We start from the raw sequence: 23,737 nt of genomic DNA, 5'->3' as shown, positions 1-23,737 counted from the left end.
TTAAAGTGATGCCTGACAACTCATATTTCAAATAGAAAAATATTTGTAAATATTAATAACATAATTATTGATTATTTATGTCACCAGTATTGCATAGAGGAATTGTAAGAGGGTTTCTCTTAGTTCCATATAAGCAGGAACACTTTATAATATATATTGCTTTATGCTGCATGATTTACTTGATGTATCATGTAATTTTCCTATAAAAGTGCATGTTGAATCTCTATATAGCAAGGATGCAAGACGTGTTTTTAGTGTAGCTGTTAAGTAATTATGTCTGATACGGAATCAGAAACTAGTAGAGGGGGTGGTAACATCCTTCATGCCTTGTATTCGCAGGAAGGAAAAGCCTTTTCTAAAACAGGATGCTACCAAGGTCACAGGTGAAAAACCTCTTGGGATCCATTTAACTTTATGCAAAGGAATTTGCTCCAGAGCCTCACATTGCACTAAACCCATACAGGAATTTCATTGACTCCGAGAAATTAAGTAGTTGTAGCTGTTTTCATTCAAAGTCCTTTCCAGTGATAGAAAACTGAAATTTGACTTATCAGTTCAGTGAAAATAATGCAAACAGCATAGTAACATAGTAACATTTCATTACTATAAAACTGATTTAGCCCTAGCTGGTGTAGCTCAGTGGATTCAGCATGGGCTGTGAACCAGTCGCCGGTTCAATTCCTGGTCATGGCACATGCCTGGGTTGCGGGCCAAGTCCCCCAGTGGGGGCTACATGAAAGGCAACCACACACTGATGTTTTTCTCCCCTTCTTCCTCCCTTTCTCTTGCTCCGGCCCGCGGAGCAATCAACTGGGGCTCGACCACCTATCTAGAACAAATGGGTTGGGGGGACAAGAGGCGCGAAGAATGGCAGCAAGACATAAGATTCTGATCAAGCTGCAAACTTTATTTTTCCGAACTGGGTATATATATAGGGGGGGAGGGAGAGGAAGGAGATTAGGTTGCTTGCTATTGGCTAGCTTGAGACAAAGAAGGGCCCGCTTATTGATTACTTGGGTGCAACTGGTACTCGTGGACACCTCATGTGCCTGTAGCTGATTGGCTTGTGGAGCGCATGCACACTTCATGTACCTGTAGCCGATTGGCTCATGGAGCGCACAGGTTCCCGTAATCAACGCAATGTTTTTAGCTAGAAGCCAGGTGTAAGGTTCCCAACATTCTCTCTCTCTCTCCTAAAATAAATAAGTAAAATTAAAAAAATAAAACTGATGTAAACTTAAATCACTTAAAAAATTCTGAATTTTTTATTGTGAAAAAAGCTCTAGAAAGCTCAGTAAAAGCTCTATACAGCTAGGTACATCATAACAATCATTCTGCCACGTAAAACTGTATCAGTATCTCTACCAGTAAAACAATCTTGGTGGGTATTTAAACAATGTCAGCCTGTGTATATTTTTAACTTTATAAAAATTTACTGATAATGAAAATAATTGCCATAACCATAGTAATCTGTGGTTAGAAAAATGATATGAACAGTCAGTTATTAATAAAATGAAGACTAAAAAGATTCCTACCCCTAGAAATGGTGAGAGCTTGTATCATACTCTTAAAGGCATACCTCCAAGTGTAAAGATTAAATTCTGTGTATATCCACATTTTCGTTCCCATGTAGTTATTATCATTAGAAATGTAATATAAAAATAGACTTCGGGCAACTAAGTAGTAAATTGCTTCAAATGTTTTCTTGCATCCTGTATGACCTCTAGAAATGATTATTATTAGTTATGCATAAGCATGCCAATGTATCATTTTCATCAGTAGGGTTGTTTAAATATTAAGTTTTAGAGAAAGTAGTTGCATGTGATGTTTGGGTTGCTTCAGACTGGAAGTACATGTTTAAAAAAAAATACAGACCAAAATACCAAACTATGAGCCTCCAATTACAGAGTTCATCGAACAGCAGTTACACAAGCCGTGTTTCTATTGATGAGGGAGAGGGTTGCCTACGTAATAAACACATTTAAACTTTCTGATTGAGCAAATAGTCATGTTGCTTTTTAATTATATTTTTGAAATTCTAAAAAAAGATAATATGTAAGGAAACAAATGCAGATGTTGAAAGGGCTATGCCATTAGCAAGTGACTTTTAGATTCTCTAAGTCTGGGTTTACACCTATAGAGTACCAAGACAGTACTAGTTCAACTAGTTCAGCTATTAGTAATATTCTAATGGCATAAGTGTGGTCATAGGTATCTATTCCTATCATCATTCTTTCTAATATCCCAGTTACATGACATCCTTGCCTGAGACTATTGATTGAGGGCAGTAGCAGAGTTGATTCCTTTGATTTAATAGAAAGTACCAGTAATAATGTCTACTCGGTGAATTTTCCCCCTACCACAATCTCTTCCTCCTCACCACCACCACCAGGAAAGTGTCTTTTGTTGGGATGACGCAACAGTAATTTTAGAAATTAACACGTCAATACTGCTGTATAAATTTCACATTCAGAGTCCCACTTAATCCTCACAAAGTCATTGCAAATTAAATAATGCTATTGCAATTTTCAAGGTAAAAATAAGGGCTTAGTGGCTTAGAAAAATATATTGTCCAAGGTCATACTGGCTAGCAAGTGCTAGAATCACCAACAAGTCCAGATCACCTGATATTCCAAGGTCCACTTAGTCCAAAACAAAAGCTCTTTCCATTGTGTGTATGTGCCCTTTGTGAAAATAAGATGACAATTTTGGGAGTCTCAAGTAGACAGGTACAGAATTGGCCAAACATCCGGTCTCCATTGTCTGAACACAGTGAGTGGGTAGGGATGGGCTAAAGGGGAACAGAGCTTTTTGAGAATTTTTTTCTTTAAATGCCACAAAAATCCATTTTTAAGATTCTTATTTTTTAAATATAGGTAACATTGGTTTATGAGGGTCAATATTGGTTTATAACATTATGTAACTTTCAGGTGTATTTTATTATAATTTAACATCTGTATCCTCTACAGCATGATCACTACCAAAGATCTACTTTCCATCTGTCACCATATAATTGACCACTTTTACTCATTTCACTCCACCCCTCCCCCATCCATCTGGTGGTAACTACCCATTTGTTATGTGCTTCTATGAGTTTGTTTTTATTTTTTTGTTTGTTTGGGTTTTCTTCTTTACACATATGAGTGAAATCATAGGGCACTTGCCTTTCTCCATCTGACTTATTTTACTCAGCAAAATGTCTTCAGGATCCATACATGTTGTTACAAATGACGAGACTTTATCCTTGTTTTAAAGCTGAGTAGTATTTAATTTCGTGTTTGTATGTGTGTATCACATCTTCTTTACCCATTCAACTGTGGACAGACATTTAGCATTTAGGATATTTTTACATATTGTTTATTTTAAATAATGCTGCTATGAACATAGGGGTGCATAAGAGGGCTGCCCAGAAAAAGTTCAACCATTGTTAACCTAAGGAGAATGGTTTGCAAAACATCAGTGTAACCATCACTGCACTGGAATGCACAGACATGAGTGCACTGGAGAGTCCACTGGAATGCACAGACATGAATAATGATGACTTCACTGTACTAGTCAGTAGGGGCGGTAGATGCTGTTGAGTGAGCATGTGTACTGTGTGGCTATGGCATTCGGAATGACTGAGTAGAGCAACAAATCTGCATCAAATTTTACATTAAGCTCAAAATGCCTCTGCAGAAACTATTTGGATGAATCAGAAGGCCTCAGCTACGGGCATCTGTCGACTGGCACCTCCATCACAACAACACACCCACTTAGGCATCACATCTTGTGTAGAATATTTTGGTGAAACATCAAATGACCCAGGTGACTAAGCCCCCCTCCAATCCACATTTGGCACCCTGCAACTTCTGGCTTTTCCTAAAATTGAAATCACCTTTGAAAGGGAAGAGATTTCAGATTGTCAGTGAGATTCAGGAAAATGTGACAGGGCAGCTGATGGTGATTGGGAGAACTGTGTGAGGTCCCAAGATACCTACTTTCAAGGGGACTGAGGTGTCATTGTCCTATATACTATGTTTCTTGTTTCTTGTATCTTTATCAGTAAATGTCCTTATTTTCCATATTATATAGATGGATACTTTCTAGACATAACTCATATATCTTTTCAAGATAGTGTTTTCATATTCTTTGCGTAATAAGCCAAGAGTGGAATAATTAGATTATGTGGTAGTTCTGTTTTTAATTTTGAGGAATCTTCATACTACTTTTCATAGTGACTATACTAATTCACAATCTAACCAACAGCATACAAGGGAATCCCTTTTCACAACATCATCTCCAACACTTGTTTTTTGCCTTTTAGATAATAGATATTCTGACAGATGTGAGGTGATATCTCATTGAGGTTCTGATTTTCATTGCTCTAAAAATTAGTACTGTTCAACATCTCTTCATATGTCTGTTGGCCATCTATATGTCCTCTTCAGAAAATATTCAGGTCCTCTGCCTATTTTTAAATTGAGTTATTTTTGCTTGTTAAGTTGTAAGGATTCTTTATATATTTGGGTATTAACACTTTATCAGATGTATGAATTGCAAATACCTTTTCACATTTTGTAAGTTGTCTTTTTGTATTGTTGATAGTTTCCTTTGCTTTCAAAGCCTTTTTTTCCTATGAAATTGGCTATATTTTATCAGGACAAAATAATTGTCCTAATAAAATCATATTCACTCAACCTTTATAATACTTTTTATCATGGTCATATCTCTTCTTGTAATGTGTAGAAAACATTGTATTATAATTTTCCACTGGTAATCTAAATCAAATTATGTATTATGCTACTTAAGATGCTTCTTACTTTCACAAAGCTGACATTTTATTTTGTTTCAGAGATGGTGAACTGTGTTTGAGTCGATCCCTTGTCAATAGTTCTGATAAAATCATTCGAAAGGCTGGCTCTTCAATCTTTCAGCACTCTGTAGAAGGTTGGAAAATCAATTCCTCATTGGTCCTGGAGATAAGGTGAGTTTCTTTAATAAGGCAGAATACATGGGGCTTGGCAAACTTAGATTGAATGCTTAATTTATAATTCAAGTATGAATACTTTAATATGAGTTAAACAGCTCTACTAAATGTTACTCATTTAAAAATATGAAACCATAAAACTGAAATCATTATGCAGTCAGAAATTTAAGGATGAATGTGTGAGTTGGAATATATTGTCTCCATACTAATGGAATAAGATATTTAAGTGAGTACTAATATTTAACATACTTTTCTTTTCTTCACTCAATTACTCTGGATAGCCATATATTTTGAGAATTACCTTTAACTTCTCTATTAAGTCTTCATACGGATCTTGAGTTTTATAACACTAGAAAGAAATAGAACCCATTGACTCCTATTTTGCTGATAAATATATATAAATTTGACTTACTCTATCAATGGGTATTTCTATGTGAGCTCCTGTAATCAAAGTGTTAGTATTTATATACAAAACAGGTAAAAATCAGAAAATAAACTTTATGGAGTGCTGGTTTATTCTTTGTAACATTTTAGCTGAAACAACCTCTTGAAATCAATGTTGGTGCTTACATATGTCCATTATACCTTATTTTCTTCAATTATAATCATTATTACTGAAAAAAAGGTAAAGGTAGACCTTCCTAATTATGGGGAAAGCAAGCAAATAATTTTCCTCTAAGTTACTTTTTGTGTTGGTAGGTAGATTTTAATAAGAGCATTTTATTAAATCAGAACTCTTTTTAAAAGTTCAAGAGAATGACCATCCTTTGTGCAATAAAATCATTAAATGTGTCTAGTATTGGCAAAATGATAATTATCCAATTATTGGATATTAATACAGATTTTTGAAGTGTAGTTAGTGGTTAAGAGGATGAGCTGCTGATATGTTTGGGTTTCTATCTACTCACTTCTTGGATTAGACCCATATATAATATGGATTATAAGTAAATTAAAGAATGAATATATACACTCATGTTTAGAGTGTGCATAGCAATTCATAGGATTAATGGCAGCAACAGCACCCATTACATTTTGAAATATACTTGAAACAATATCTGGAAATTAAAGAGATGGGTCAAGCAAATGTAGGAATGGTTAGAATATTTTGTTTTAAAGTTTTGGCAGTGGCTAGAAAGAGAAAATGGTATCACATCACAGTTATATCGAGTGGTGTTATGTTTGGTGCTTTCAATTTAGGGAGAACATTGTGTATAGGTAGGTGGAACACAGGTAGTGAACATAAGTAGAATCTGGTGGCAAAGTTTATAAATTGGTGTCTTCTTTGATAGAATGTGATAAGCAAAGCAAGATTTATTTAAATTGAATAGGAACAAAAGCCAATGTTAAAAGTTCGGAGATTCTTTATGAAAAGAAGTAGTTTCATTACTCTTGAAAAATGGAAAACTTTGACAACTCTGGATTCCCCTTTTGAGCTCTTTGGCTGAAGCAAACACTAGGCATGGTTTCTCCAGGCTGACATTTTTACTCCCAGGTCTGCCTTCTCTCATGACACCTATCTGACATCTTCCACATTCTCTCACACCTTAATGCCCACATTGAGTTTAGAAACCCTGTATGATATGGATAATTATGAGAAAAAAAGCTTCACAATGTTGGACTAGATGGGCTCAAAAATACAGGTGTGGTTTAGATTAGAACAGAGTAAGGATTCATATTTCTTGGAGGTAAATTATAAAGAGAGAAGTATGGGTTATTATAAAAAATATTTGCAGCATTATTCACAGTAGCCAAAACTTGGAAACAACCGAAGTGTCCCTTGGTAAGTGAGTGGATAAAGAAGATGTGGGACATATATACAATGGAGTACTACTCAGCAATAAGGAGAGATGAAGCACTGCCATTTGCAACATAGATGGATCAGGAGGATATCATGCTAAGCAAAATAAGCCAGACAGAAAAAGTCAAGAACTATTTGACTTCAATCACATGTGGAATATAAAACTGAAAGCAACAAATGAACAAATAAGACACATAAACAAACAAAATCTTACAGACACAGGCAACAGTATGGTCGTTCCCAGAAGGAAAGAGGAGTGAAAGAGCTCATAAAGGATAGAGAGGGTCAAATACATTTTGACTGATGGAAGAGGCATGACTTTAGGTGGTAAACACACAATGCAGTATCATAGGACTATGCACTTAAACCTATATAATTTTATTAACCAAATGTCATTCTAATGGTATTAACAATAAGTGGATAAATAAAAAGGAAATATTTAGTCTACAAGGATATCTCAAAGAGACCTTTAAAATAGAGTGATTGGCAAAAGGGGGACAATTAGATAAGGCTATGCAGATCGGGTAATAGAATGTAATGGAAGAAAGCAAAGTAAAATAAGACATTATAACAGCTTAATTAATGTACTAGACATGCTAAATAATATACAGATAAAATAAAATCTAACAAGTAAATTAAATAAGTAATTGGTAATTTTTTAATTAATATACCTGGTCGTGCCTTCCCAGTATCTATACAAAACTGAATAAATACTCTGTCTTTGGCCAGGTGACTTAGCTGGTTGGAGCATCATTCTGTGAACAAAAAGGTTGCAGGTTCTATCCCCAGTCGGGGCCCACACTTAGGTTGTTGGTCTATCCCTGGTAAAGGCGAGTAGAGAAGGCAACTGATCCCCGTTTTTTTCACATCCATCTCTCTCTCTCTCTCTCTTTCTCTCTCTAAATCAATAAACATATCCTTGGGTGAGAGAATTAAAAAATGAATACTGCAGGTATACATGAGATTACCGGGGAATGTTTTGCTATTTTTAAGATATTCAAGCTAACGGTATTAAAGATAAATTAATCTAAGCAGTTCATTATTGCAATTTTACAAATTAATGAGAGTTGCATTCATATCTTTCAGGCTGATCTATTTTCAATTATAACAGCTGATTAATATGTATGAAATATTAGTATTCTTTTACATGATTCTCCTTAACAGATAAAGAAATAAACAATAAAACAGTGAGCAAATATTGAACAATGCACATGAAGTTGTCATTTCCTTACAACAAAATAATAATTTGTAAAACCATTATTGTGCAACATGCAAACAGTCCATTAAAATTATAATTGCTTAGAGCAGTGGTGACTAATGATTATTAATCAGCTTGACACTTGTAATAAAAAATTTACAATACAAAAATGTCTTATTGTTAGCTTATCTTTTTTTTAAAGTTATACTGAAAACTAATTGTAAAGTATTTTGCTTTAGATTATTTTTTCTTTGTTTTTTTCTTCACATCTATAGCATTTATGAAAAACCTTATTACTTTGTGTCGGTGAGTGGGTGTGGACATATTTTACAGGTGTTTTCAAAATTCTTTGATGTCTCTCTCTTATCCTTCCTCTCTCAAAAAAAACAAATCAATGAACATGTCCTTGGGTGAGGATTTTTAAAAAGATTAGTACTGTAGTTTTTTAATTAACACAGTAAAATTAATCATTTTATCTTACATGATTGAATCATGCTTCCAAGCCTTTTTTGTTTTAAAAATCTCATTAAACTTATAACACTCTTGTGACATTCCTGAATGTCACAAGATTTATAAATATATAAATATATAAATTTATAAATATATAAATATATAAATTATATAAATTTATATAAATATATAAATTATTTATATATTTATATTAAAATGTAAAGTAATCACTGAAGATAAATTGTTTTTCTTTATATTTATAGACATAATTTTCTTTTTTATCATTCATTCTTTCAGCCCTCTATGTACTCTGCTACTTTCATAAGCATATCAAGGATAGATTCATATATATTCATCAAAAAACCGTATCACTGGGGAGCTGTCCAAGAGAGATGGTTTCATGTATTAGGTCATTGCACTTTGAAGGTTCATCATGATTTAGGGGATTTTATTCATTTTATAGCTAACTTCATAATTAAAACAATTAGCTTGGTTAAAGGCTTGCCTTCATTGTTACTAATTTATTCTTTATTTATTATTCTAAGCTAAGAAATAACACACTTAAGATGTTGTAAGTAAATCTGTGAATATTATACTAAGGTATCATTTGGTTATGTCCAACATTTGTGACTTATTTTTGTTTTTTTCCATCTTTAAGTTGTTTCTTATTTGTCTTTTTTCTTATTTTTCATATGTTGAACTGAAATGTAAAAAATGGCAATACCAAATGTAGACGTATGGACATGTGTGAGCTCAGCTACTCATCAGGACAGATTAAGTGTGTAATAATGAGTCAGAAAAAATATTTTCAACTCTTAATGTTACTATATCAAAGTTTCTTTTTCTTTTTTTTTTTTTAAAGACTTTTTTCTTTTTTTTTTTATTTTTTTTTTTGGGGGGGGGGAAGGAGAGAGGGAGAAAACATCAATGTATGTTGCTTTTTGGCACCGGACCGGGCAAAAAGCTAGCATGTCAACTAAACATAACTGCAAATTTAAATGTTCTTATCTATAAAAATGAATTCGCTGTTGCTTCATTGATTTTCTTGTTTTTATTTTCTTTTTTATATTTTATTGTCTATGCTATTACAGTTGTCCCAGTTTTTCTCCCTTTGCCCCCCTCCACCCAGCACCCCCCACCCCCACAGGCCATCCCCATACCATTGCCAATGTCCATGGGTCACACATACATATTATTTGACTAATCCCTTTCCTTTTTCCCACCACCCCTCCTCTCACCTCCCCTCTTTGAGTTTCTTTAGAAAAAATTTTTACAAACACTTCTACTTATTTTGTTCAGTAAGTGACCAGTAGAACACATTGTCAGTCACACAGCGTCACGATGGCCTAGTCAAGCTACAAAGTCAGGCGCGTCTAATTGGAAAACTGTTCTTTAATACTAAAATGTATTTCATTAAATGCATGTTTATGAAGTAAACAATAGTTTTATACATTAAAATGAGGACCGTGACCAGAGGGGAGAGGGAGAGAATTTCAGGAGAAAAGGGGAAGGGTTCACAGGAACAAGTATAAAGGACACATGGACAAAAACTAAGGGGTGGAAATGGGAGGGAGGTAGAGAGGATTGGGGGGGATGGGCTGGGATGGGAGTAAAAGACAGAAAACTGTACTTGAACAACAGTTAAAATAAAAAAATAATAAAATATATTATGTACCCAACATTACCAAATGCTGGATCAAATATTAAATGGCCACCACGGGTATACATTAAACTAAAATGTATGTTCCTTTAAGCATTTTTGGGATACCTTTGTCCTTTCATTTGGTGCCATGGAGGACCCTAAGCTCAGAAACCTGAGCAAGAGACAGGTTATGTTCATTCAGAACTCTGAGGCACTGTTGCTCACTGAAATCATCTTTTGAGACAAAATAACCAAACAAAAATGTGTGTTCTTTCTTTCTGCTCTTTGCAGGCATAATGAAACACTTGGCACTTCTTAAGTTTTTTTTCTTTAATAAACCATAGTACAATTGAATTAATCCAGTGCTCTTTGGAGTCAAAAGTTTGCAAAGCCTGACTGCTAATACATGTGTTGTAACCTAATTTGCTTCTCCACTTGTGATGCCTTCCCACTGTAAGATTTGTCTCACAATACTTGCTGATGGAGTCAGCAATGTCACATACATTAGATTTTAGTTGACACGACATATATGTTTATTGTTGACAAGAAACCTACAGAGAAGAAAGAGTGGCACCTGGTGATATGTTAGCGATATTTAACATTTCGTCAATGAAAACAATGTTCAGTAAATGAATTCTCTGAGACTCTGTAGTGGCTATTTCAAGTGATGGGTGTTGTTGAAAGGGAAGGGAAATTCTAGTTGAAAATTCAGTTGAAAAGTTTCTGTTATGAAATCTATTTCTGTCAGTTTAACTGTCTAAACCACCTTTCAGTTTAAGCCAGCATTGCCTGACCAAAAATGATCTTCATGACTGAGTTTTTAGTCTCACTGAAAGTGAAACACGTATTTTCAGGTTCTTTCAGTTACTTTATTAACTTATCAAAAACAGTTGCTGAGTTTAGGTGTGTTTATATAATTTAGGTGCTTATATAATGGGGTTCCAGAAGTTACATTATATTAATAAAATGACAGACATAAAAGGACAAGTCACCCACAGAAAATACAACCCCCTGCTTTAAATATCTGGCAACAACTTGACTACATATAGGAAAACTTGTATAGCAGATCCTTGAGTAATGTGGTTTCACTCAACATCATTCCATGGTAACACTGATGAGAGAAAAAAAAAGTCCCTGACCACTGTCTTTGTGGAGTTTGCATGTTCTCCTCATGTCTGTGTGGCTTTTCTCTGGGTCCTTTGCTTTCCTCCCACATCAGAGACATGCGTGTTAGGTGAATTGGGGCGTCTTCATTTTCACAGTCTGAGTGTGGGCGTGGGCTTGGATGTGAGTGGTCCTGAGATGCAAAGGCGACCTGTCCAGGGAGCCAGGAAAGGCTCACGTCACCTGTGACCCTGAACTGGAATAAGAGAGTTGGAAAAGAATTCTCTTCCTTGTTTTTATTCATCCTTAAATGTATGTGTAGCTCACACTCATTTCAGTGACTAATATTTGAAATGTTTTGGATTTTAACTTAGAAGTTTGATGGTGTTTTTGTGACCAGAAATGTACTGTAGGAACCTGACTCGTTTTTATCAATTAGCCTATGGCAAAATTACAACAAAGTCTACAACAAAATTTTGTTGTAGGACTTCTTTCCCTTGAAGTCACAGTTTCTAAGAACCTCTCCACAACATTAAATGAGGATCTACAGTACTGGCTCAGCCAGTATATTGAACAGTAGCTTTTGTTGATTCATGTTTCTTTAGAGCCCAGAAGTTAAATTGAGTTTTCTTTCTCTCTCTCTCACTCTGAAGTAATTTAGTTTAACATGCTCTTTTCATTCATATCAATTATCTTCTGAGCAAAAGCATGTCTTTTCTCTTTGGTGATAAATTGTTTCAGTTCCAACTAAGTTCAAGAGTTTTTCATGTTTCCAATGACATTTAGGTAATTATACTGAAGCACTGTTTTTCTCCTTTTTTTTTTTTTTTTTTTACAGTCTGAACAACCAGACTTAGCAAATTCACAGAACTTTTTATAGCCCTTTGTATCTATAATCTAAACGAAAATGCCAAGCCCTGGTTGGTGTGGGTCAGTAAACTGAACGCTGGCCTGTGAACCAAGGGGTTGCCAGTTCGATTGCCAGTCAGGGCACATGCCTGGGTTGCAGGCCAGGTCCCCAGTTGGGGGCTTGTGAGAGGCAACCACATACTGATATTTCTCTCCCTCTCTTTCTCTCTCCTTTCCCCTCTCTCTAAAAAACAAATAAAATGTTTTTAAAAAAGAAAAAAAAGCCAATAGCCTTCTGGGAAGGAAAAAAACCGCTTACCTTTTCTTACTGTTTACAAAACAAATTAAACACTGAAGTCAAAATAGTATTCATTCAGTAATTATTTTCAGTCTTCCATCATATATGAGGAATCTTGACTCAGATAACCTCCCATCCATAGATTTAAGCCCTGAATGAGTAACTAAAAGTTTGGTTTGGTATAAGAAAAGGATTATACTGAAGACATTCAAGGTTTTTTTTGCCCTCCCTCTCAGTTTCAAAAAACAAACACTACCCTTAACAATCATTCTGACTTTTGCCTAAAAACTTATATATTTTTATGTTTTTATTAATCTACATGAATTGGTATTTTTATTCTGTCTTGGAGAGTACTTTCACTGTTTTTATCACTGGTATTAAATAAACAAAGAAAAAACTATTGTTGATCCTATAACAGCACTGGAAGAAAACACACAATAGTGTCATCTGCATTTAATAATTATTTATCTCATTAAGCATTATTTTCTTCCAAGAACAATATGATGTTTTTCAAAACATTTCTGAACTCTAATAGTCCAATTTTATATCAATTTTCTTTGAGTAAGTAATTAAAAATGTTCATTGAAACTCAGGAGTTTAGAAGACTTAATGCTTGAAAATAATTTTGCTGCCTTCTGTCTGTTATTGGAAAGTCTCTCTTGCAATCAGCTGACAAGCATTTAAGTGTTAACTTTTTTGATGAGGAAAGGGACTTCCAAGCTCTAGAGTCTGCTTTCAAATCTGGACCCGAAATCTATTCACTTCGTGCTTGCAAATGCACCACTGCTCATGAGTTACATCTTCACAGATCTACTGCAACCCCTCCAAATTATGTTCAAAGGAAAATGATAATACCTCCTCGTTTGGTGATTTGACCACATCCGTGCAGTCTTTATTTTAGAGCCAGCTTTGTCGTTTCCACAGGAAATGAAAAAATTTTGTTGAAATACAAGTGTTAGACATTACTTTTTCCCCTCAAACAAATAAATTATAGTTCATAAGTATGTATAAAAGTTTCTGTGCATTGCTGCTCTTGGCACTTGTTATTAAGTTTTGTTAAGAACCATACTTGCTTAACATCATGAAAGACTTCTGCATTTTCTGCAATACACATGCCCTGTAGTTGCTGAATTCACCAGAAATTCTCTTCTCGTATAATCTTACATAACTCCTATGTTGTTAAAAATGAACTGTTATGGTGTCTGATAGTATTTCTATTCATTTTTAAATTTTATTTGTAGAGAAGTTATACAAGCTTTCCTGTACAGAGTTAACTTATGATGAACCTAACATTCTATTTGAGGAAATTTTTTTCTTTTTTCTTATTTTAAATTTTTTTATTGTTGACGCTCTGGCATATGATCCCATTTTCCCACCCTTTCCCTCCCTTCCACTCACCTGCCTCTCCCCCTCCCAGCCTTCACCACATGGTTGTTTGTGTGCATGGATTTTTCATATGTGCATACATGTTCTTTAGCTAATCTCTTCATTCCCCCCACTCTCTTCTTCTCTGAGATGTATCTGTCTGTTCCATGTGTCCATACCTGATTTTATTTTATTCATCATTTTATTTTGTTCATTAGATCTCATCCATGAGTGAAATCTTGTGGTATTTATCCTTCTCTGACTAGCTTATTTCACTTGACATAATATTCTCTGCATCAATCCATGCTGTTGTAAAGGGTAAGAGTTCCTTATTTTTTAAGGTCATGTAAAATTCCATTGTGTAAATGTACCACAGCTTTTTCATCCATTCATTTACAGATGGGCACTTAGGCAGTTTCCAGACCTTGGCTATTATAAATAGCACTGCTCTGATCATAGGGTTGAATATGTTCTTCCTGATCAGTGTTTCAGGGTTCTTAGGATATGTTGCCAGGAGTGGGACTGCTGAGTCAAAGACAGTTCTATTTCTAATTTTTTGAGGAAGTTCCATGCCGTTTTCTTCAGTGGCTACACCAGTCTGCATTGCCACAGCAGGATCCCCCTTTTTTCACATCCTAACCAGCACTTGTTTGTTTTATTGATGATGGCCATTGTGACAGGTGTGAGGTGATGCCTCACTGTGGTTAAAATTTGCATTTCTCTGATGATTAGTGACATTGAGCATTTTTTCATATGCTTATTGGCCAAGTATATATCCTCTGGAGAAGTATTTATTGGGTCCCTTGCCCATTTTAATTGAATTGTCTTCCTGTTGTTAAATTGTGTAAATTATTTCTACATTTTGGTAATCAAACTATTGTCAGATGTATTATTGGCAAATGTGTTCTCCCATGCAGTGGGCTCTCTTTTCACTTTGTTGATGGTTTCTTTAGCTTTGTAAAAGCTTTTTAGTTCAATGCAGTTCCATTTGTTTTTGTTTTTTTTTTTTTATTTCCCTTGCCCTAGGAGATGTATCAGCAAAGAAATTGCTATGAGAGATATGTGAGATTTTACTGCCTATATTTTCTTCTAGGATTTTTAGGTTTTGTGGCTTACATTTAAGTCTTTTGTCCATTTAGAATTTATCTTTATGCGTGGTATAAGTTAATGGTCTAGTTTCATTTTTCCACATGTTCTTGTCCAATTTTCCCAGCACCATTTATTTAAGAGACTATTTTTACTTCATTGTATGTTCTTGCCTCCCTTGTCAAATATTAATCAACCATAAAGATGTGGATTTATTTCTGAACTCTCTGTTGTGTTCCATTGATCCAAATGCCTGTTCTTATGCCAGACTTTTTTGATTACAATGGCCTTGTAATATAGTTTGATATCAAATACTGTGATACCTCCAACTTTGTTATTTTTCTTAATAAAGTTGAGGCTATTCGGAGTCTTTTTTGAATCATGTGAATTTTTGGAGTATTTGTTCTACATCTATGAAATGCATCATTGATATTTTAATAGGAACTGTGTTGAGTCTATAAATGCTTTGGGTTGTATGGACACTGTAATGATGTCAATTCTCCCAATCCACAAACACAGTATATGCTTCTACTTGTATCTTCTTGCATTTCATTTTCCAATATAAAAAAAGGTAACAGACCATACTCAGAAAACTTGAAGAAGAGTTTTCAAAAACTTTATTTTTCAGAGATGATGAACATATTCCATATAAAATCTGGCAAAATAAAGTATTTTAATGACCTGGTTTTCTAATTATACCACACATTAAACTGGGACCTATTTAAAGCAAGTTTAAATAAAGAAATCAAGGGAAAGCTATGAGTGGGTTATTTTCCATGTCTCTTTGCTAGTCATGATTCAGGCTTATAAGGTGATGTGGGAAATTGCCTTTTTTGGTGAAGTGATAAAAGGAGGCCATACTTTGTGCTCCGTAAGAAAGTGCATGAGTTGTGGTGGAGCTTAAACAATAATAACACTACAGGAAAAATATGCCTGTCATGTCTTATTATAATACTGACATTGTTTTTAACTCTGAAAATACAAGCTTCAATAAGTGCACACTAGTAACCAATACCGAACTTTCAAACTACTAGAAAAGAGCTTTCTCAGATTGCTTGTAGCTGGTATATGTTTGGTAGATTTAAGGATCAAGCAATCTCAGACTTTGTAAAGCAGGTTTATAATTTCTTTGGCAATACAATTGTCAAAAATTTATTAGGCTCTTGGGCTACTTCTTTGTAATTAGTTCCTGGTCTGATACCTCACCCCAAAACTTCTGGACACAGCTTCTTCAGTCTTCTGGCTCCCTCCACTCAATGGCGGCTATTCTTAAGTCATTAGAATAAATACACGTAGATGGGAAGATGATATCCATGTTGCTGTTGGGATGGCTGTGATTTACAGTTGTATCTCTTGCTCACTGGGGCATCAGAAACATTTGGGAGGTCCCAATCACTTGACTCTCACACAGTTTAGATTATAGGTTATTATTAGACATTTTCCCTTTCATTTCAGCTTTCAATTTGGCTATTTTATGCTTAACTTCACCAATCTTCTAGGGTCTTGCCGAATGGAACAAACAATATATAAACACTTTTAAAACAATAACAGGCTTGTTAGATATATACTGTGACTCCCAAATTATTACAGACAACAGTGTTATCAGGAGCTTTGCTTTGTCATGCCAAAAGTGACCAGCTTTCTAGCCCAGTACATCTATTTTTTTTCATTTGTCAATATCAAACTTAGCATATGCATGTGTTTTTATGTAGCATCTTACATCTTTTATCAATTTTTTTATTAGTCATGGGGTAGGCTAAGCTCCCATTAAAAAAAGAGACCTTAAAATGCAGTGGTTCAAACAAGTTGAAAGTTTATTTTTCTCTCACATAGTCATGGTTATGATGCACTCATACACTGTTTAAGAAAACAGACTCACAGGACCAAACCTAGATGCACTTGGGTTTGAAAACTTGGAAATGTTCCAGGTGAGCATCGATGTGATCAATTAAAACTTAGGAGACTCAATACTAAAAGGAAGAAGGGAAGAAAGAACACTAAGGAGCAATTAGCTATCTCTGCCATGAGTCCAGTGTTCTATATATCTTTTCCTCTAATGTAGATGTCTTACTTCCTGGATGCTTGAGCTTGGAAGCAAGATTTTTAATACGGATGGTATTATAGTTTTTATTCGTCTTCAAGTAATTATAGTGTACACATAATTTGGGTAAATGTGGATAAGTTAATTGAAAAGCTCTATTATTTTAATAGAGTTTATTAAAGTGTTATTCCAAACAATATCAAGTTATTTCTATTCAACTTAATTAGATAATATTAAACAAAACAGATGACTATAGAAAATTAATTAAAGCCAACAAGATATCTAATTATTCAAAGCCAAGTCATGACAATTGCATTTTCTTTACTGAACTAGTTTTTCTGCATATTCTGATGGACAAAGGGTCTTTTTTCTCTCTGCAAATGGGTGAATACAAATGGGTGTATAACCTGTATTTATTTAGAAAATCATTGAAAAACTATATGCAAATTATTTTTAAATATATATTCTATTTCCTATAGAATCTATTTAACTGATTGCTTTAATTACCAACTCACAATTTAAGATTAGTAATTTACCAGTTTACACGTCATCATGTGGTACTTTGTAAATGATGTCACCAGTTCTTTGATAAGTTGTCGTTAATGGAACACTTTGTATTTCAAATATAGGAAGAACATTCTTCGTTTCCTAGATGCAGAACGAGATGTTTCAGTGGTCAAGAGCAGTTTCAAGCCTGGTGATGTCATCCACTACGTGCTTGACAGGCGCCGGACACTAAATATTTCTCAAGACCTACATAGCCTCCTACCTGAAGTTTCACCAATGAAAAATCGCAGATTTAAGACCTGTGCAGTTGTTGGAAATTCTGGCATTCTGCTAGACAGTGAATGTGGAAAGGAGATTGACAGTCATAATTTTGTAATAAGGTGAGCTTTCTTCTTTTCCTAAAGATAGTAATTTCTTCAGAGACTTTTAATTTAGAACTACAAAACTGGCAGAAATGTTTTAACTTAACATTAATATTAAGGATTATTGAAAGCTCAAGCAAATATTTAGCTATGGTATCTTTTGATGTGTAGTGTCCAAATTTACATTTCCCTAAAATATAAAATCAAAACTTACTTAACAAGAACACAGTGGTGGCCAATACCATGATATATAACTGTGGTATGACCTTAGCGAGAAGTACAAAAAATGAGGGCAAACAACTTTATCAAGGCATGAAAATTATCATAACAATTATTTTTTTCCTGTCTGCCCATTATTACTAGTTTCCAAAAATAAAATTTAGAATTAATGATGAAAATATGTATTAGGAAATGTAGCTCAGGATTGGGTTTTTAATTTTCCAGGAAAATTAAATGCAAAAGGTATTATTAAATGCAAAAGGAATTTCTTGCTCCAAATAGTTTTTCTATTGGGGGACAAGGGCAAGGGGCATGTAAATGGCATTATTGTCCCATAAAGAGGAGTCTTGGAAAACATTATTTTTAATATCCCACACAAGTATTTTCCAATTAGCCTATGAAAAGTGCCCGTGTTGTACATTTGGTGTGTAATGGTAGTTCCACATAGCTACACACACACACACACATGGTGTCATGCATTTTCTCTCCTGAATGGGATACTCCCTCAGTGGCTGTTGGTATCATCAATTAAGTACTGGTTTCAGTGAGGTATTACACTGAGTAGGAGCCCTGATCAATAACATTACGTGCTGCTTAAAGTTAAATGAATAAATGAAAATCAAAGCCTGGTTTGGGTTCCCTAATGACTGACTAAATAGTGAACTGTTTTGTAAAACCCAGGACTCATACACATAAATACCTAAACAAAAGAAAAATGAGAGAAATAATTTTCTTTCTTAATAAAGTGTTTAAAATTAAATTGAAATATTAGTGTCAGGTCCACTTGGTTGCTATTTTTATATGTGCATCCCTCAGGACACCTAGCACATGGGTCCCCAGGTAGTGAATGCCTTGTCCCTGCAGCAGGAAAAGAAGGCGGGCCAAGGCAAAGAGTCATGGGTGGTCAATCACTCCCTCAAATTGAAAATATCTTCCTTCTCTGGACCTGTAACCCTCTCTGATAGGAAAGATTAATAAGAGACGATAAAGCTCTTGTAGTGTTTATTTTGGTGTAATTTACTCTAGCATTCACGTATCAGTTATATACCTTGTTCCACATCCTTTAGAAGAAAAGGAAATAGGGGCATAAAAGAAAATTTCTATTTTATTTTTCTAGCTTTATTGAGATATAATTTACCTGTAACATTGTACAAGTTTAAGGTGTACAATGTGTTCATTTTATACATGCATATATTTCAATTTAAACACCTCCTGCAGGTCCCATATCTATCTATTTTTTTTTTTTTTTTGGTGATGAGAACATTTAAAGTCTCTCGTAGCAACTTTAAAGCATATAATGCAGTTTAGTTAACTAAAGTCACAATGCTATGCATTAGTTGCAGAACTTATTCACCTTTTAACTTGATATCTATGACCTTACCAATATTTACAATATCTATCTCATTTGTCCCACCCACCTGTTAACCATCCCTGTTAACCATCATTCTACCCTCATTTCTCTAAGTTTGGCTTTTTAAAATTCAATGTATAAATTGTATTGTATAGTATTTGTAGTCCTTGGACTTTTTTTTTCTTTAGCATGATAGCCTCAAGTTTCATTCATGCTGTAAATGACAAAAAGGAAAATATTATTTAAAGATTATTCATTGGATCTATTTCTACACTGACAGGCATTTTGATTCTTAGATTGTACTGCCCCGAAATGGGAGGAAAGTGTGACTTTCCTTCGTGTGCTTCTGCATCCACAGAGCAGGCGTAGGCCAGGGTTTATTCAAAAAGACTGTTCTGTGGGATGCACAGTCTTATTTCCAATCTTCTCATTTTCCTCCTTAGGATAAGCTCTTCTTTTCTTCAAATACCATCTATGTCTATGGTGTTTTTAAGTAAAGACAAGTGAAATTTTAGGCCTAAAAATAGCTTTGTTTTATTAACTAATAAAAAACATTCCAAATATTCAGTTGACTGAAGTTACATTTTTAACATCAATTGTAATGATGTGTGTAGACAAAGGGATAAAAAATGTGATTTTTAAAATAATAAACACTTCTTTATACCAGTACTTATAGGACCAGTAAATTAAAGGGCCTCCACAAAGAATTCCCTATAATTCTTCCCCTATACAGGTGCCACATTAACTATAATTCAACTTATGGAAACACATTTCTTTGGCATTATTCTTACAGTCACTTAAAATGAAAATAATCTGTTAAAAGGTAAACATTAAATTATTATCTCAAAGGCACTAATAACGTGTTACAGTAGTTTATTCATACAACAGACTTCAGTGGGTGCCAACAGTAGGCCAGTCATGAGTGGAGTACAATTATAGAAGTGATTATTCGTGCATTCCTTCCTGAATGAGGCCTGGCGATATGTGGGGTCAGGAAAAATCTTGGAAACAAGAAGTTTTTGAAAACACATAGTAAATGTGAAATATTTTCTATGGGACAGTTCTATTATTTCAATGCAGAATGACTTGCAAAATATTTTAAAAGCAAAATTAGTATGCTTCCAATACTGAATAAGACTGTTTAAACTCAGAAGTTTACCTTATGTCTGTGAAATATTCCACGATAACTCTAAATAGATAGCTAATCTTTAGCGTCACACACTACACATTTTAAGAAGATATTAGAGAGAGAGAGAGATCTCCATGCTGCAGGAAAACCGTTACCCAAGATAGGGTCCAAGACTGCAAGCAGAGCTCATTGTGAGTGATAGTGGCCAAAGTGACACGTTCTACTTCACTTTGTTTACTTTAGTTTTCCATTGTAGAAACTGAGCTTATTGTATAAACTAGTTCTCTCTACCTAGGTTGTTACAATGTACCTACTCACTGAGACCACAGAGTGATAGGATTGCTTCTACAAAAATCTCTGCCCTAAATTCACCCTATGTGTATTGATTTATCTGAAAAATGCTGAACAATTTCAAGAACTTAGAGTTCAGAAGACAACATATTTATATATCACTCTAGGCAGAAAAAGAACAAAGGGCAGGTGTAGAAAGCTACCTCTGTGCACTCAGTTTTAAAGTACCTTTTGGATACTTTCTCGTTATTTTACTATGTGTAGTTGTAAAATTATTGGAACAGTATACACCTTACATAAAAGTTGCAATTATTTAGTCATGAAAATTTGGGGGACTTTTGAAAAACAATGTTTAATATGTTTTTAAGTTTTCCTACAGTTACTTTTCAGGTTTTTTAGATAATTTACATCTGCGTATATGTATAAAACTATCCATTCTAATTTTTGTGCTTTCTATATTCAAGAATTTTATAAAATTAACAATAGTGATTTTCTAATGAGATTTTTAAAAATTGAAATATTTCCTTATATTGATGCTGGGGGGTGCTGGGAGATGCTGGAGAACAGATCTTCATTCCATTTTCCATATTCTTCTCCCCTGCCACCTTGGTGTGCAATAGTGATGGTGGTTTTTCTCCATTCTCTGGTCTACCTGGGGATTGTATAAAATGTCAGGCAGCCCATCAGTACTGGTTTTCCATAGAAGAAAAACAGTGTCCAGCTGATAAGTAATCCTGGTCCCACACTGTACTGCTTTTGATGTTATATGGAGGCCTCTTGGGGAAGGGTAAATTAAGCTGCAATTGGCAACTGATATTTTGTAACCATCAAATGCCACTCCTCACTTACACAGATATTAGAAACAGTGAGCAAGACTTAAATGATTCCAAAATGGGTAACTAAAAGATACAAAAGCACTTTTTTCTGTTAAAGCTAGTTGCAATTTTAAGTTTGATTTTGTTTATTTATTCTTTTACGGCACCTGCTGTTTCTTCACTCTCTGCTGTCCCCATCTCCCCTTCAGCCTAAACCACTGTCTTCTCATGGCCCCCTTTTAGTCTTTGATCTTCGGTGCTTGACCAGTTCCCTTTTAATTTTCTCCTGGTTTATATTTTTTCCTAAAAATAGAAGAACAGCAATGAGTGGCAGGTAAAAATACCCATTTAAATATATCCATGCTTATATAAGTAAATCTTTGCTACTCAAATCACAGTTCTAACCTACCAGTACTGACATCACCTGGGAGCTTGTTAGAACTAGAGTCTCGGAACTGGGACCGGAGCTGCGGAGTCAGAATGCGCATTTGTCCGGATTGCTCGGGTATTCTTTGTGCGTTTAGATTTGAGATATACTGAACAGCTCAATATGCCTAGACAACAAATTCTAGGCATCTTGAACTCTCCAACAAATCTGATTTATTTTCTCTGTATCTTCATAATTGAGCACCGAAATTGGTACATTGAGTTATACGTTATTTATTAAATGAAAAAAATCTAGGATTTGAGAAAATTCTAGTTTCCATTCATGTATTGTCGGCTTAGAATTTACACAACACTGGAGTCCAAAATTAATATATAAGGGTAATCATATATGAGTAAAGGTCATTTAAATCCTTACAATTGAAAAGGAAATAGAAGAACATGAAGTGTGGTTAATGAAATGCCCTAGATATTGGGGATCAGAAAGTTGGGTTCCTGACAATTACTAGAAACATAATTTTGGACATCTATTTTAAGATTTTAAACATCATTATTTTCACTGTCTTGTGATATTAATAATAATAAGCCTTTTATTTCAAAGTGTTTTTCTAAGTATCAGATGAAAAATTCATAAAGAAATGCAGAAACTGTAAAACTAAATTAGTAAACTGAAGCACAGTTCATTTAAACTAAATGTAATTGAAAATTAAATTTCTCACTGAATTTCCTAATAGCACTGTCCTCTAACTACAAATAGAAATTTTCATTGTATGATATAAACAAAAGGAGAAACATTCCCCAGATCTCTCAAATGTGCATATAGTTGACATTGAATAATATATTAGATAACATAAACTTCAGACACATGAACACTGCTCAAATAGGTTGGAGTATCTACAAAATATGAGTACATAAAATTAGAAATAATTGTAGTGAATGTATACATTTCTTCAGGAAACTAAAGTAAGACAAAAATATTGTAGTTTATGATGACCTAACTTCCTTAAAGAAGGAATGATATGTTTCACAAATGAAAAAGATGGAGGAATTGACTTGCCTTGACTGATACAATGTATTTGTATAACAATCCATTTTTCATTCTCTACTGTTGGATAATTTACAGCAAACTTTAAATTATCCTCTTGACCTTTGACAAATGCCTACCCTTTTATAGCAAAATAGACTATTTTCTAGAAGACAAAGAATGCCTGCTTTTCTATGTATTCACAAAATATCTTTGATTCTCTTCTAGCCACTCTCCCAAAGAATATATTTATCCTTAACATGTATGTTTTAACTGAAAACGATTAATTTTCTGGTAGGAATCTAGGTCTTGGAATTATAAAGATTTTTTAAAATTCTTATTGGTTAAAATAGCTACTTTATATTTTAGGGTTAGCAACACTGGGTATGTGATATTTGCTGCATATATTTTCAACCTTATTGTTACTTAATATTTTATTCATGATTTTGATCAATGAAATTTTATAGTTTCTTAAACTAATTATCTTTGTGATATTGATTGCTTTAATTATAAAGTATATATTCTGGGTAGAAACAATACTTTTATCCTAATTATTTATGATTTTTAAAATTTAACTTAAAACTAAGATTTACTATTTTTATGATGTGAGGGAATGCTCTTTTTTTTTTTTTCAATCATGTTTCTTTTGGAATAAAAAGAGTTCATTGACCTGGCCGGTGTGGCTTAGTGGACTGAGCAGGGGCCTGCAAAACAAAGAATCACGGTTCGATTCCCAGTCAGGGCACATGCCTGGGTTGCAGGCCAGTTCCCAGCAGGGAACACATGAGAGGCAACCATACATTGATATTTCATTTCTCTCTCTCTCTCCTTCCCTTTTCCCCTAAAGATAAATAA

General features: G+C 34.2%; 1 protein-coding gene across 1 annotated transcript in view; it reads left to right on the top strand.

Annotated features, from left to right (window-relative positions):
• ST8SIA4 (ST8 alpha-N-acetyl-neuraminide alpha-2,8-sialyltransferase 4) overlaps positions 1–23,737 on the top strand; it is a 93,146-nt gene that overhangs the window by 4,172 nt on the left and 65,237 nt on the right. Inside the window, exons 2-3 of the mRNA XM_037142639.2 lie at positions 4,835–4,966; positions 17,430–17,687. Of these exons, the coding sequence (XP_036998534.1) occupies positions 4,835–4,966; positions 17,430–17,687 (390 nt within the window). The remainder of the gene's footprint in view (positions 1–4,834; positions 4,967–17,429; positions 17,688–23,737) is intronic.

The sequence above is a fragment of the Artibeus jamaicensis genome, unplaced genomic scaffold (genome assembly GCF_021234435.1).
Source record: "Artibeus jamaicensis isolate MK-2021 breed Jamaican fruit bat unplaced genomic scaffold, CSHL_Jam_final contig_3214, whole genome shotgun sequence".
Taxonomy (NCBI): Eukaryota; Metazoa; Chordata; class Mammalia; order Chiroptera; family Phyllostomidae; genus Artibeus; species Artibeus jamaicensis.
This window is presented reverse-complemented; position numbering and strand designations above follow the sequence as displayed.